The sequence below is a fragment of the Mercenaria mercenaria genome, chromosome 1 (assembly GCF_021730395.1).
Source record: "Mercenaria mercenaria strain notata chromosome 1, MADL_Memer_1, whole genome shotgun sequence".
NCBI lineage: Eukaryota > Metazoa > Mollusca > Bivalvia > Venerida > Veneridae > Mercenaria > Mercenaria mercenaria.
In genome coordinates, this window is record NC_069361.1 from 111079609 (window position 1) to 111094784 (window position 15176).

Here is a 15176-nt window from a genome sequence, read left to right on the forward strand (position 1 = left end):
AAATACCTAACTTTGGCTGCTTCTTGTTTTGCTTTTGTTTTTGCTGTGATTCTTACTTCTAAACAAAGACACTCAGTCATACAATACCTGTAATCTGGAGTCATAAAATGTCTTGTTTTTCTGCAGTTTTCTGAAATTGATTATTATAAAAACAATAACTATGGTCAAATGAAACTGTTTTTCTGTTTAAATAAGTAGTTATTGATTTTCATGTGTTGCTAAGCAGCTGTGAGAAGCATATCTATCTAATGAGGAAGATTTACTAATTTCAATTGTTTCTACTAAATGAACAGGCAAAGTAATTAATTTGATTTAGAGCCACTCATATTTTTTGCAATACCGTGTTTTATTATATACCTATATATATTCTGTAAAAAATCGGCTTGTATTTCACAATTAAATATGAACAAACAGACAAAAATTCCGTATTGTACCTTTTAAATTCCGTATTGTACCTTCTGTATTGTATGCTGCCGGACTATTTTCATTAATAAGCATGACCCGACACTTTTCTATAAATAGCGCACATAAAAACTTTACTAAGTTCCATTTAATATCGATAAACATTGAAGATTTCGTTCAAGTACAAAACATGAATCAAAATGGTAAAGGTATATAATAAAAGGGTCATTATAACAATATCTAGATCTGGGACTTTGTATTCGGCTCTCGTGGATTTTGAAAGGTCGGATCACACTCGGCGCTTGCGCGCCTCGTGAGATCCGATCTGGCAAAATCCACTCGAGCGGAATACTGCATCCCAGATCAAGCTACTGTTATAATAACCCTATTATCTTCGATCAAACTCGGGCTTTCCGCGTATTAGCATAAAAACGCTATTTGACTTCGGCTTATGCACTCGACCGGGCATGAAAATCAACGATATACATGTGTGTCTGAAAGATTTTGTAAGTAAAAAAAGAAGTACTCTCAAAAGTTGGTATCTAGAAGGAGAGCAAAAACTAAGGCTTGTAAGTAGTAAAACGCTTGATGATTTGACCTTGTGAGGAGTAGAGCGTGTGATGATATGGTTTGTTGTATGATGTGGCTTGTGAGTTTAGAAACGTTTGATTATATGACTTGTGAGTAATAGAGCGTTTGATGATGTGCCTGTTTATAACATATGCATTTCCCATTTGAAAAAAATAGCAATGTAAGCATTTTGATTATCATTTGTATCGGGAAAGGAACACGCATCATTGTTACACTCATTTCAATTTAAAACCTCTTTACTTTTGCCTAACCTACATGGGCACTTGCCATTTGTAGAAGATATGTCAACACAAACGTCAGTTTTATTGATATTATAACGCTTGGAAGGCGGACAATTTTGTATTTAATCTGTAGTCTAACAAAACTTTGAAGCAAATATAAACCGTACCCAGTAAGACCAAGCTTAAACCGTCTAAAGCACTTTGTTTAGGAACATTTCTCAAATAATCTTACAATAAAACAAAATTTGTTTTGTTTAGATGACAGATCGATTAAGCAAGGTCTAACCCATTGGGTTCCTCGATCAATTGCTTGAGATAATTGTATTCATATACCTCTCCAGTACAGTCGTAACATCTTGGTATGACCTTAATGAAAAATAATACAGCAGTTATCAGTAAAAGTTGGAAGGCGGTCGATATTGCATTTAATCTGTATATCAACAAAAGCTGATCTACATATATCTTAATTAAGTTTATATGATTTTTAAGCTCGATTTATTCTGTTTACATAGAACTCTAGAGTGCAAGCAGTATAAACCTCTTTTCAGAAAAAGTGCGGGAAAGAGTGACATTTTTTACCAGCAAAACAACGTAAATGCATGTACATGTATTGAAATAAGAAAAGTAGACGGTAGAATTGATTACAAGAACGATGACAATATTGTATGATACATGCCCTGTAAATGTAAAAACTGCTAGGTGGAGTCACATTTTAAATTCCAACAAAGGTGCATAGCTGAAACAAAATGATACAAAGCCCAGACGAAATGGACATATAGCCCAGACGAAATGGACATATTTATTTCATAATGATCATGCATCTAATGTTTCATTTCAGCTGGATGGAAATTGCGGGAAAAGTTTTGTTCACAATGCTCTGATGTCTTTGTAACATTTTAAACGTCCTAAAACGGGGCATAATCACAGAAAAGTGTTTGTGTTAAGGTGTGGACGGGAATACGATTTGCTATCTTACTAGTAAACAATTTAAGATATTGGTAAACATATAAGCATAAAACTGACGCAAACATAATTAATTTGAACCACATAATTAATTTGAACCTCACTAAAAAATTCAGTTTACAATACAAACGTAGAATTACTGATCTTCAATGTTACTGTAATTCATCTATAATTTGTCACTGCACGATCTTAGATTTACCCAAATGTTGTGGTACCATGTCGCTTGCTGAATAATCTCTTAAAAAGAAAATATTCATGAAAAATAATAATGCCTTCTATTAAAACTCTGACTGTTTAGAGACAACGACACTCCATTTTACTTGTAAAGAAATGACGTTTTCTAATTGTTCAAGGCAATGCCATTGTCCAGAAACTGGAAAACATAATTGAAAGTAACAAAAAAAAAAAAAAATGTTTCTCAGTAGACCAGTGCCGCATTAGCACCGGAAATTAGTGAATCTTTCTTTGGCATACAGTGAGAAAGAGAACAGAAATAACAATTGATTCTGCCTGTTTGGAGATGTAAAATGACACAAAGTTTATATGCTTGTAAGTAAAGGCAGCTAATCGAATTTGCGATCTTGTGTTTTGGTATAAATTAAATTACACGGTGAATATTTCCGTACTTGATAAAGGCACACGTATGAAGCAGACGTTACTGAAAAGAAAGAATGAGATAAAAGTAGTGTGGTTGTAATAAGTAATAGAAAGAGCATTGAAACTCGAGGGTAAACGATTCGTACGAGGGGCGTAGCCCCCGAGTATAAATCGTTTACCCGAGAGTTTTAATGTTCTTTCTGTTTTGTATCATAGCCATCCATATAATTATGGTAGTTGTAGGCGTTCCGCATTGCCATATACAGCAGTTCAGTGAGTACTTAAAATCCTTACTGTACAAATGTGTAAAACCCAGGTAAAATAATCCAATGCTAGAGCAGGAAATCAATAAAATACACTTCGCTGTCTACTGTTCCAGACACGCTGGCATACTTTCCTATCCAACAGTGCGGTAACTAGCGTGCGGGTATTAAACAGGCTGGTAACATTGCCCGATCGAGCTTCCGAAATAAAAGCTAATATTTCTTGAAAATTAGTGAAGATATTTCTTTCAATCTTGCTCCATTTATTAAGCATAACAAATGATACATATGAAGATAGAAATAACTTTGTTGTCTTCAGTTTTGTTAGAATTACTTCCCTATTTCAGATTTTTATGATGCATAATTTTTGAAGTCCAAAAAAATATGTTTTAATGCAATGTTTAAAACAGAAAAGGGTTCAATGGCTTTCTATTGCTCAAAACTTGTGCGCCAATAACTTTATTCTATATATTTAGGGTAAGTACTTTGTTTCTAGTGCAGATGTATTAACATTTTTTTAGAACTAACATTTCTCTATAATGTTGTAAGTGAAAGCACAGTAAAATGTATACACTCATGTAATAGCGCAATAATTTAGAGCATTAGAAAGCCATTGAACCCTTTTTTGTTTTAAACTTAGCATAAGAACGTATTTTTTTTTGGACTTCAAAGATAATGCGTAATAAAAATCTGAAAAGGGGAAATAATTCTACCAAAACTGAAGGCAACCAAGTTAATTTTATTCTTATTTGTATCATTTGTTATGCTTAATAAATGGACTAAGTTTGAAAGAAATGCCTTCATTAGTTTTCAAGAAATATTAGTTTTTATGTCGTAAGCCTGATCGGGCAATGTTACCAGCCTGTAAAAAACCTGCACACTTTTAGTTACCACACCCTGTACTCTGTGTATATGAATTACCTCCACCAAATTTGTTAAGAAAAAACACCGAGCTATGATACAATTAAATATAAAGCATCCCCCAACTCTCATCAGTCAATGTAATCGGTAATATCTATGGGTGACAACAGCAAGCAAAAGAACCGGGTTCTTTCATACGTCAGATGAATTGTGATTACTTCTTCGCAGAACATTTATATAAAATAATAAAAAGATTCCAAGTCTATGTTGCATCCTTGATTAAACCTGATAAGACAATGAGCTAAATTTTGGATCAGAACTAAGTACAGAAATTGATTACTATAGTTTCATAATTTAAATACTACTATCGTAATCAAAGCAAAACTTTATATATTATGAAAATTCTGTTCTTGGCCCCACTTTGACACTTTGTATTACAGTTTTTTTTCAAGACCAGTCAGAAGAAACTCCCAAGCTACATGCGCGCAATTTACATATTTAGTCTCTGCATTGGTATTTTTGCCACTGACCGTTCCAAGGTGGTATATCACTGTGTTGCTAAGTAAATGTTATCTATTTGTATTCTCCTTGCTGCCTGTTTGTTTTACTTTATCTGTGTATTTCTTGTGTAGATGTCTATCGTCTATACATCCATACAGACACTGCTGAAGGAGTTTGCTTTGGGGAGGAATCGTTTTATGGACGTGGCTATTTCTGTTGGATCTTTCTCCTTCGTTTTAATGGTGATAGCGATTTTAGCGTCACCATTTTCATACTCCAACATACCGTAAAATCATTACCTGACTTTAAAAATCACCCTGTTAAAGCAAATACAAAATTAAGATGTAAACAAGAGCACCGCCTTGCGGGTGCTGACGCTCATCTGATTTTTTTTGTATAATAGAAATATTGTCCTACCCATGATTTTCTAAGTCTAAAAAGGGCCATCACTCTTGCAAAAAGCAGGATAGAGTTATGTTTCTTGATGTACAGTGTCCACTTATGATGGTGAAAAACTGTTGCAAGTTTTAAAGCAATAGCTTTGATAGTTTATGAGAAAAGTTGACTTAAACATAATATTCAACCAAGAAAATGATTTTTCTAAGTCCAAAAGGGGCAATAATTATTGCAAAAAGCAGGATGGAGTTATGTTGCTTGCTGTACAGGGTCAGCTTATGATGGTGAACAAGAGTTGCAAGTTTTAAAGCAATAGCTTTGATAGTTTAAGAGAAAAAGTTGACCTAAACATAAAACTTAACCAAGAAATCTGATATTTTCTAAGTCTAAAAGGGGCCATAAATCTTGCAAAAAGCAGGATGGAGTTATGTTTCTTGTTGTACAGGGTCAGCTTATGATGGTGAACAAGTGTTGCAAGTTTTAAAGGAATAGCTTTGATAGTTTAGGATAAAAGCTGACCTAAACATAAAACTTAACCAAGAAAACTGATTTTCTAAGTCCAAAAGGGGCAATAATTCTTGCAAAAAGCAAGATGGAGTTATGTTTCTTGATGTACAGGGTCTGCTTATGATGGTGAACAAGTATTCTAAGTTTCAAAGCAAAAGCTTTGATAGTTTAGGAGAAAAGTTGACCTAAACATAAAACTTAACCAAGAAATCTGATATTTTCTAAGTACAAAAGGGGCCATAAATCTTGCAAAAAGCAAGATGGAGTTATGTTTCTTGCTATACAGGGTCAGCTTATGATGGTGAACAAGTATTCCAAGTTTCAAAGCAAAAGCTTTGATAGTTTAGGAGAAAAGCTGACCTAAACATAAAACTTAACCAGGCAACGCCGACGCAGACGCCGACGCCGACGCCGACGCCGACAACCGCTCAAGTGATGACAATAACTCATCATTTTTTTTCAAAAAATCAGATGAGCTAAAAAGAAGTATAATTTCTATTCCATTTTCCGTAAGAAAATGCCTCAGTTGTTTAACTGCACCAACGTAGTTATTCATTCAAGTAAAATGGTTTTATTTACTTCAAAATGGTTTACATTTACTTCAAAACTTTAATAAGGCACACAATCCATTGTACCACGACAATTAGCTGAAAATAAGCTGGGCATACTGACATGACCACTTAAGATTTTTAGCGATAAAAGTAATGTCGCTATTGATTTTCGCCGACAAACAATTGTTCTCACTTACAATGAGCAAGATAAGAGCCAATATCACAAAATGTTGCAAAGTATGAACATTCCGAAACATGTAACTTTTCTGTAAATGAACATGAACAAAAATGTACTTTTTTTTTCATCTCTACACCTGGTGTTCCTTTATTTATTCCAGTGGTTTCAATATTTTGAAATATTTAATATTCTTTGAAAGCATAGAATGTAAATAATAGCGGACTCGGATTTTTTGAGTTTGCTTATGAGAGGTAATAATCTGTGAAATACCACTGACGTCCCCTAGTTGATGTTGTGATAGTTAATTTGATCTAGTAGAAGATCAATGAAAGCATAGAACACAACCTAATATGATTATAGCACTCTGTCACAGTGTTTAGATCATGTGGAAATTATTCAGCTCTTGATGATGGAGGAAGACCTCAGTTGTCCCTTCGAGTATTGATTCAAACACGGACGGGCACCTGAGTAGAACCAGCAACCTTCCATAAGCCAGCTTGAATGCCTTTATTAATCGAGCTTTCCATTTCCTCAAAAATGATCAAAAGAAAAATACAACAATACCGTCATAGCATTTGAAATTATTGAAATTTTGTCTAGAATGAAAATACTGTACTTCTTTACTACAGAAATATTCAATATGTACAATTTAACGAACTTTTCGATACATTTTTTACCTGGGGAAGTTGCGTATTAGAAGAAAGCCAGTCAAATGACCGCTGCTCAGGAAAGTATATATCTTAAATAACGATTTGGCGTTGAATAAAATCATTGTTTGGAGTTCAGATGCGAAGGAATTATATCACGAGAGCTCAGTCCGAGTGATATTATAATACGCATTTAAACGACAATGATTTTATCCAAGACAAAATCATTGTTTGAGATATATTTTTATTTCAATTCTAACATGATATCAAGAATTATTATCCACATCCTTGACGACGTCCATCAAATATTTTTTGTTATCTTTTCCAGCGTGCCGCCATGGCGTTTGACGCTATGATGTAGTACTTGTGGAGTACAAAATACTTTTGTTGCAAAATTACAAGCAGTTTCAGTCTTCTTTGTTTAATAGGAAAATAAATCGGGTTGAGAAACATTCTTCAGAACCATGTTGAACTGAAATTAACTGAAAACTATAATGACTGAACATATATGTCATCATAGAATATTTACATTCACTTTATAATTTGTATAGAAAGAAAATAGCGTTTTCTACAAATGATAAATGCGCAAGTAAGAGCTACATTAAATATTATGGTCATACATGTACTAACGGTCATATTTCGAACGAATAATTTTCTTTTTACTGGTACGTATGAAATGTGCTGACATAAATTCATAATCAAATACATGATACTGTTGAACATACCCAAGGTTCTATCGAAATAAGTGAAATTATATACTTAATAGACTAAATATTGGGATTTACTTCAAAAACATTAAAACAGTTTACGATACATTAAGTATCCAGTCTTCACAATTATACTTAAAATGAACAAGTAGGTGACAATTCCAATCTAATAAACTTAAAAATCTTTTTAAAAGTTTAGTAAAGAAAAACTTTTTAACAACCTTCAATAATATTTGGTACTCCGCGTTACATCGTATAGTCGGAGTACCTTTGTCCTAGAGGTATTGATTACAAACTGGTTTAGTACGCTCGAATGATTCGAGCTATACATGAGAGATTTTTCTTTATTGAAATCAGTTCTAGCGAGTCGCTACTAGAGACGACATCGCCTTAATTCAAATTCAATGCCAAAATGAAAAGCATGTAAAAGTTTTTTAATCATATTGAAATTGTTAGACACAGTGTCAAGTTGTATAATTTTGCACGCGTACACATTATTTTAAAATCGTTCACGACGATATAATGTAATACTTATTTTACGAAAACGTATATTAAGTTAATGTAAATATTGTTATTCTCAGATGTTTTGCAAGGATGAGACCCAACATTCAGTGGTACTAGACAGTCGCTTATAAGCGATGACAAATGGGTACAGGTTTCCAGAGTTTTTTTACTCAAAAATAAAAAGAAAATAATTACAAATAAGAAATACAAAAATGAGTTTTATTTCTGGGTTTTCCTGTGCGAGTCGACCACGTTTTGCAAAACTTCAAAGTTTATGTCGTTTGTTTTTTGAACTACAGTTAACAGTAGAACAGTTATACATGTTTATTTTTAAACAGAGATGTGTATTTCATAACATATTGATATACTATAATGTTAACTGTATGTGAGATAATATTGTTCATTCCGAAATGTCATGTTGTATTTCACCTCATATAAAGTATGTCGTCTCTAAATACAGGCGTCTCGCAAATCGCAGTGAGAGTTTGTTATTATTTTGTAAGGGTATAGATAGGACAACAAGTAAATTGCGGCTCATATGGCAAAATGTACCTCCGTAAATTACATTTTTGTAGCATGCATGCCGACATTTGATTTACAGTGGTATTGCTAATCTTAGAGTATCAGATTAAATAGTAATATAAAGCGTTTAAATTGGCTTTGTTATCTGTTTATTAAAACAATGACCACTGATATAGGTATACATATTAGCATGAATATCGATATAATCAAAATTAGTTCAAACTGTCTTTGTACACAGAGTTTTCTCAATTTTAATTCTCTTCTTTGCTCATTCAGTGCAACACAGTCGTCATACATAAACATTATCATTCTCCAGCGTTCCTGTAAAGCGTCTATGGCGTTCGTCACTGCACGTTCTTGTAAAACCCGTTCTTGAATTTTCTCGTACGTTTTGGTGTCATGTCCAAACTCTGGTTCGGGTTTGCTTAAACGCTTGCTAGATCGTCTCTGTAAAGAAAAACAAATCGTGACATTTCATTCATTTTTATTATTGTTTCTTGATTAATATGGTATATGTTGGTTAACGTATACATAAAGAGAATATGTTTTATAAATTTCAGTCTAGTTATATTAAATAATTTTGATTCAATGTGACACTCGAAGCAATTAAGGTTGTCTCTAAGGACATGTAGGCAACCATTGTCATTTAAAAGAAATGTGTTTCGAGTTTAAAAAGCAGCATTTCAGGCGTGACAGCAGTAATTTTGTCAAAAATATGTTCCGTTGTGAGGTCAAAATAAGCCTGCAATAAATAGATCATTTGTTTTTCATTTTTAGCATATTCATGCGTAAGTCGGGGACAGGTGAGTTGAGTGGGTGTGGTATGAGGACATTACTTACGAAATGTTTTTCATACATATAATACGACACTTGCCATGCATATATTTGCATAATTTTGTTGTTTACTAAGACCAATTTCTGTAATTAGGCAATATGTTTGTACCTGACTACAATTTGCTCATTTCATTGCATAATATTCAACACGTCATTTTCTTTCCGAAGCAGATGTTTTTGTGGAAAATAGGTCTTTGACGGAGTGAAAGAGAGTATACTAATATGGATCTGAACTGACTGATTTAATATAAAATAAAGTTCATTTTCTTTCAGTGGTATATAGGCTAGTTGGATCATTACAGCTACCACTGTGTCTAAGTGTATTTAGATTGCATATTTAAATATCAGTTTGAAAAAAATTATAAGAAGTTATACAACGTACTTTGATTCTTAATGTTAGAAAATGGTCGTAAGAACCATTTGAAAAAAATATGCAAATATAAACAAAATTTTAACGAAATTCTATTTTGCACAATCAGATTGTAATGCACATAAAATCATTATTATCTTCATTATATTCCATTAATCTAAAAACTGCATGAAGTTTTGTAAATCACGAACATATTAACGGACATGAGTTCGGCAACTGGGTGTTTACGTATGTATGTAACTAATGTTTATATGTAGAAACTATTTGTTTCTTCCGATAGTTCTACACAGGCGCAGTGCCAGGAAAACGCGAGTGGTTCTTGAAGAGTACAGATTTGTTTATCATGTTACTGCAACACCTGTTAAACATTTCTCACAACAGCGCTTCGTCTGTGGTATGTAGGTATATAGCAATGTTATATTTAATACATATACAATACTTAGTTGAAAGTAAAAATATAGAGTGTTGGCTAAATGCCGTACGAGTTACAATCGTTGTACATTGTATTTCAACAATTATACTATATTGTACTATACGTCAAAAGAAATTTCACAAAATGAAAAAACAACAACAACAACAAAACACAATACTGAGAAGAAAGTAACCACGTGTGATGTTCTCTGTATCAGATGTAATAAAATTATCAGTTAAAAGTGTCCATTCTAGAAGAAAAAAATATTAAATAAATTCTTACCCGAATAGACCGGCGTTTGAATGACCCTGAACTTGAGATCGAAGACTTTTTAACAACTTCGGTTTCTCCAGAATCTTTTGAAACTGACTTGCATATATTTTCTGGAGGCTCTGTTGTACTTCCGGCATCGTGGTTAGGTAGTCCCGGTGTCACTATAGTAACTGAGTCCGGAGATGCGCAATTCTGAATCTGTTTTACAGGTGTATCTGACATTTTTTATGTTTCCATATACAAAATTATTTAGGCCTTAGATCCATATAAAGGATGTCACTATTTGAACTTCTGATCCTATTTCACTGATTTAATATTGATCATAACAAAGACGGTGCCCTAAAGGCTTAACGGTTAATGAATTGTAAAGTATCAACGATGTCTTAATCTAGCATTGTACATTTCCACTTTCATAAACAAATTTATTCATTGCCCGCTAATGAGAGATCCGCGTTCAAATCCTCAATTAGATTGCACAGTGTTAATGTATGTACGTATATTTGTGTATTCCATGGGTTATCCGAAACGCCTTTATCGAACTTATTTACCTGTACGTCTGTGTTATCTTGTGCTAGCGCCTTCGAGAAACGATTTCTTAGGCGCTAAGTTCTGCCTGTTGATAGAATTCCAGATAATGAAATTACATGGTATTTTGTTTTGTTGTATAGTTTTATAGTTTTACTTCTATTTTGTATCTATCTATATTTTATTTGCACAATCGTTTACTAATGCTAGGTCAATCCAAAGATTTTCCATTTCTTTTGATGTTACACATTCAAAAAGTGGATTAAGTGTGCTAAAAATCTACGTAACCTTTTAATTTATATGGACTTACATTCAACCATAAATAAAAACCAAACTGTGTAAAGAATTTTCTGTATTTTTTTCTATATGAACACTGGTTGAGACTCAAGCAACGTACGTCAGTACGTATGCATTAGCTCCGCTGGAAATTGCACACCATCCAATTAACTTAGAAACTTTTTGTCTTAGGAAATAGGCATTGTTTACAATGCGGAAATTTCTTGCTTGTAGAGAATTTTAAGAATATAGAAAAGTTTTTAAAGGGTCATAGATAATTTTTGTATAAAACGGCTATTTCATTTTTGGTTATGCATATAAAATATATAAATTTCTTGTTAAAATCTATTATAATAATTGATGTCTCATACATATTACATAAGTTTAAATGTTTGACTCACAAAGTGGAAAATATTGTTGAATCCATTGTTTTTAATACCTCTCTTTATCACTATGGTCGTATAAGTTCATATGTAAAATTGACTGTACATAGCGTTTTTCGAAACATGTAATTATGCTTACTCATAAAATTAAAACCTTGCGGTACTTTAAGAAGAAGAACATTTAAGCAGAAATACTGCGGTAAATAAACATATTAAATTATCGCGATTATATTCTAAATTCGTCCATGGTCAAAAAATGATTTTGATGTGGTATTTCTATGTCACTGTCTATGACGATGTTCTGATGACGAGGCGCCGTGAAGATCGTAGTATTTTTATTTTTAATTAATGCGGAAAACGAGCAAAATTTATTTTCTATTGTTATAAGGGTTGACACTTAACAGGCAATATATGCTCTTCTGTGCACACATCTGGAAAAACTGTCGTCACCTCGTGTCACGCCTGCACAGTCATCTCAGAATGGTACATTATCGTAACATGATGCCACCGCAAGCGCGAGAATACTACAAAATAGGGCCCTAAGACGACAGAAAAAGTTGTCGTGTCGTCGCCTTACTTTTGTCAGGTCCTCGTGCTGGCCGGGGTGCCAAAACGACAAAAAGATTAATCGTTTGTCGACAGCACGTTATGGTAGAAATGAGTCACCTAAATCACTGTTATATATACTAAAGTAGTCAATATTTGATTGATATAATACTATTTATAGCACGCCAAAAGTGTCCGATTGTTTCAGAAATTCAATACTTATAACAATTAAGGTAAACAAACACATTGCATCTAGCCTGATTTTACCTAATTAACATTTCGTATGCAGTTTGAATTCACCAAGCGATACATACTGAATCAAAGTTTATTCTTGCATAGAACTACTTTTTTCACTGGATCCGCCCATGTATTAACGGGAGAAAAATCGTGTGCAAACAAGGCAATTCACGTGCTGTTAATACCCGATTTTTATTTTTGAAATGCTTTCCCGGGGACGTATAGATGTATTTTTACGCAGATTGACATCTGGTGTCTGCGTATTGTTTCTTTCATAAAAGCCTGTTCTTGTAGCATAAAAGATGTAATATAAACCATATAGAATGTTTTGCTGTATCAGTTACCAGCGCTATATGCGCTGCCCCCACAATGTTCGTACTCGCTTCTTCCCTTGTTTACTCCCCTTTTAGAACTCAGCGTCGTTTCAGTTTTTGTATACAACCGTAAATGTTTAAGAATCGCGTGTAACTTGTGCGATTGTTTGTTTTTAGAAATCATATTAATGATTTTGGTAAGTATCAGTCGGTATGTTTTTATCTAATTTCTAGAAGAATTTATATAAACAGCTTGAAAGCTTGACACTACGTTCGTACTCATCCGTACTCCAAATATGTCCATACTCAAAATAACTCGAATGTAAAGTTATTATTCTTGAAATTGTGCTCCTGTTTATCGGATGTGGAAGTTATATGAACAATTTTTGGTAATTTAATGTTTGTAATAACTAGAGATAAAAATCGTTTAAAAATCTTCAGTATGTGCTTTTGGCATACAGACACTAAATAGAAAAATGGCGCGAAAAAAATGGTAGTCGCATAATGGCGGATACAAATAGTCCTCAGTTTTTTGCTCTGTAGAGCTATTTTCCTTATTTTCTTTGCAATTTTTTTGCTAAAATCACATGACAGATCTATGCTTGGCATGTAGGTAGCATTTTCATAATGAAATAACAACATGACAAAATTTTTCATGGAAACTTAGATCATTCACCACCAGTATAATTTGGGGTCTCATTCTTTAGCTGATTTTGCAGTTTGCGTGTTTGACTGAAATTATTTTTCTTGCATCAAACATGACCCCCACTTTTCTTTTGATTTTTAGTTAGCAATGACAATATTCTTCAAGAAAATGTAAGTTAAAGACATTTAAAATGATGTGTGCTGCGGTCATTGGAAATAGGTCAATTTTATATAGAATAAAGAACAACAACTATTTAGTGTGTTATAACCTATAAAGTAATGTTGTTGATTTCTGGGCCATGGTTATGGATATTTAAAACATGTTTACCGTTTCCAAGAACAACAGAATGGTAATTAAAAAATGTACCGGAATCGTAAAATCATCACATATGAAAACAATGCATTTAGTCGTCGTGTAATGTTTTTATGCAAGAATAGCGATAATACACGTTTGTTTTGTGTATTAACGTCTGCAGAAGCCCTTGGGATATGTTTGTGACCTCGACATTCGGTCTCGGTCACAAACAATCCCGCGGACTTCTGCAGACGTTCGGTCTCGGTCACAAACAATCCCGCGAGCTTCTGCAGACGTTAGTATGCTGAAAACGTGTATTATCCCTACATTCTAAAGCATTATTAAAAGAGCTGGTAGACAGCGTTTTCACTGTATATCAATAAATTAAACAGAAGTTTTATGATAAAGCTGACACTTAATACTTTTATTATGTTTAAGTCAGGTGTATTAAAACTAACGAGCTTTCAAGACCTTTTCTTAACATTTTTGACAAATATTTCCCACTCATGCTTAGTAAAATATTATCCTCACAGCAGATTTTACATTTTGATATTTGTTTTTGGTATAAATCGTTAAATATTTTACTACGTAAGACGCCGGGTTTGATAGTTCTTATTAAAAATTATGACATTATTTGAAACTCAATTTGTAACTGGTAAAACAGACAAACAGAACAGATAGTTTATTAAGACTTGTACATGGTACATCATCTACAATACATATTCTATACATATATAATATCAAAGCTGCGAACAGACAGATGTATACACTGAACAGTATTTCTAATTGATCACCCCTAAAAGTCTTTTTTATTTCAAAATTAAAGATGATTATGACATAAAACTTTGCAAAATTATTTCTATCTATGTCCTTGATCGCTCACTGTACCTCAAATTAATAAAGCTTTCTTGAAAGCAGTCGGCCATTATGGAGTGGTCATTTCAACCTTTTTTGCACGTGAAACTCGTGCGTTCCATTTTTCCGACATGTAATTCGTAACGATAGTAAAGCGAAAAGACGTGGCGAGAATGTCAATCGAAGCGTGGGACCGTGCCATTGTAGCAGGCACTCCTGTCAGACAGGTGACAAGTAATTTTGTGGAAATAAATGATGAACTCACTTTGAAATTAATAAAACATTTTTTTTTTCTGTATCACGTTTTCGTGGCTTACCACTTTCTTTTCAGGTCACAGGAGAATATTCACCATCCAAAGCCTATGTGAAAAGTTAAGTTAAACCAGTCCGGAAGTGTAGCAGACCGCCGACGGGGACCCAGACGGCGACTTACAACATTCGAGTTCTGTCATGGCTTGCAAAACGTCCAGACCTATGCCCGATCAAACACGTGCGAAACGTGTTGAAACGCAAACTAAGATAGTTTGGTGCCATTGTTATACAGGCATGGAATGCCATTCCTCAGCGTATTTAAAAGGGTATATATCATGTCAATGAGAGCTCGTTGTCGTGCAGTTATTGCAGCCCAAGGGGATACATGTAATATGATTTGTGAATGTAGGAAACTGGAAATTGTCTGGGATTAAGTGTACACAATAGTGCTGGAAATTGTTCCAGAAATTATCTGAAGAATCCAGTCACTGTACTGTAGTTTTACAGTCGACCAAAAATCTCTGTAGATATAGAGAGGAAAGCCAACA

General features: G+C 33.6%; 1 protein-coding gene across 1 annotated transcript; it reads right to left on the reverse strand.

Annotated features, from left to right (window-relative positions):
* Window positions 1-8199: 8199 nt before the first annotated feature.
* LOC123527058 (uncharacterized) lies at window positions 8200-10905 on the reverse strand. Its single transcript, XM_045306316.2, has 2 exons — window positions 10310-10905; window positions 8200-8858 (listed from the first exon to the last, which is right to left on the reverse strand). The coding sequence occupies exons 1-2, from the start codon at window positions 10520-10522 to the stop codon at window positions 8553-8555; spliced, it is 519 nt and encodes a 172-aa protein (XP_045162251.1). The 5' UTR covers window positions 10523-10905; the 3' UTR covers window positions 8200-8552.
* Between the last annotated feature and the right edge of the window lie 4271 nt (window positions 10906-15176).

What these genes read in the sequence shown, in the direction of transcription:
- LOC123527058 (XM_045306316.2), bottom strand. Translation starts at nt 10,522, where the DNA reads ATGTCAGATACACCTGTAAAACAGATTCAGAATTGCGCATCTCCGGAC. An exon ending in TCAAACGCCGGTCTATTCGG is followed by an intron (nt 8,859 to 10,309) that starts GTAAGAATTTAT and finishes TTTTCTTTACAG; the next exon opens with AGACGATCTAGCAAGCGTTT.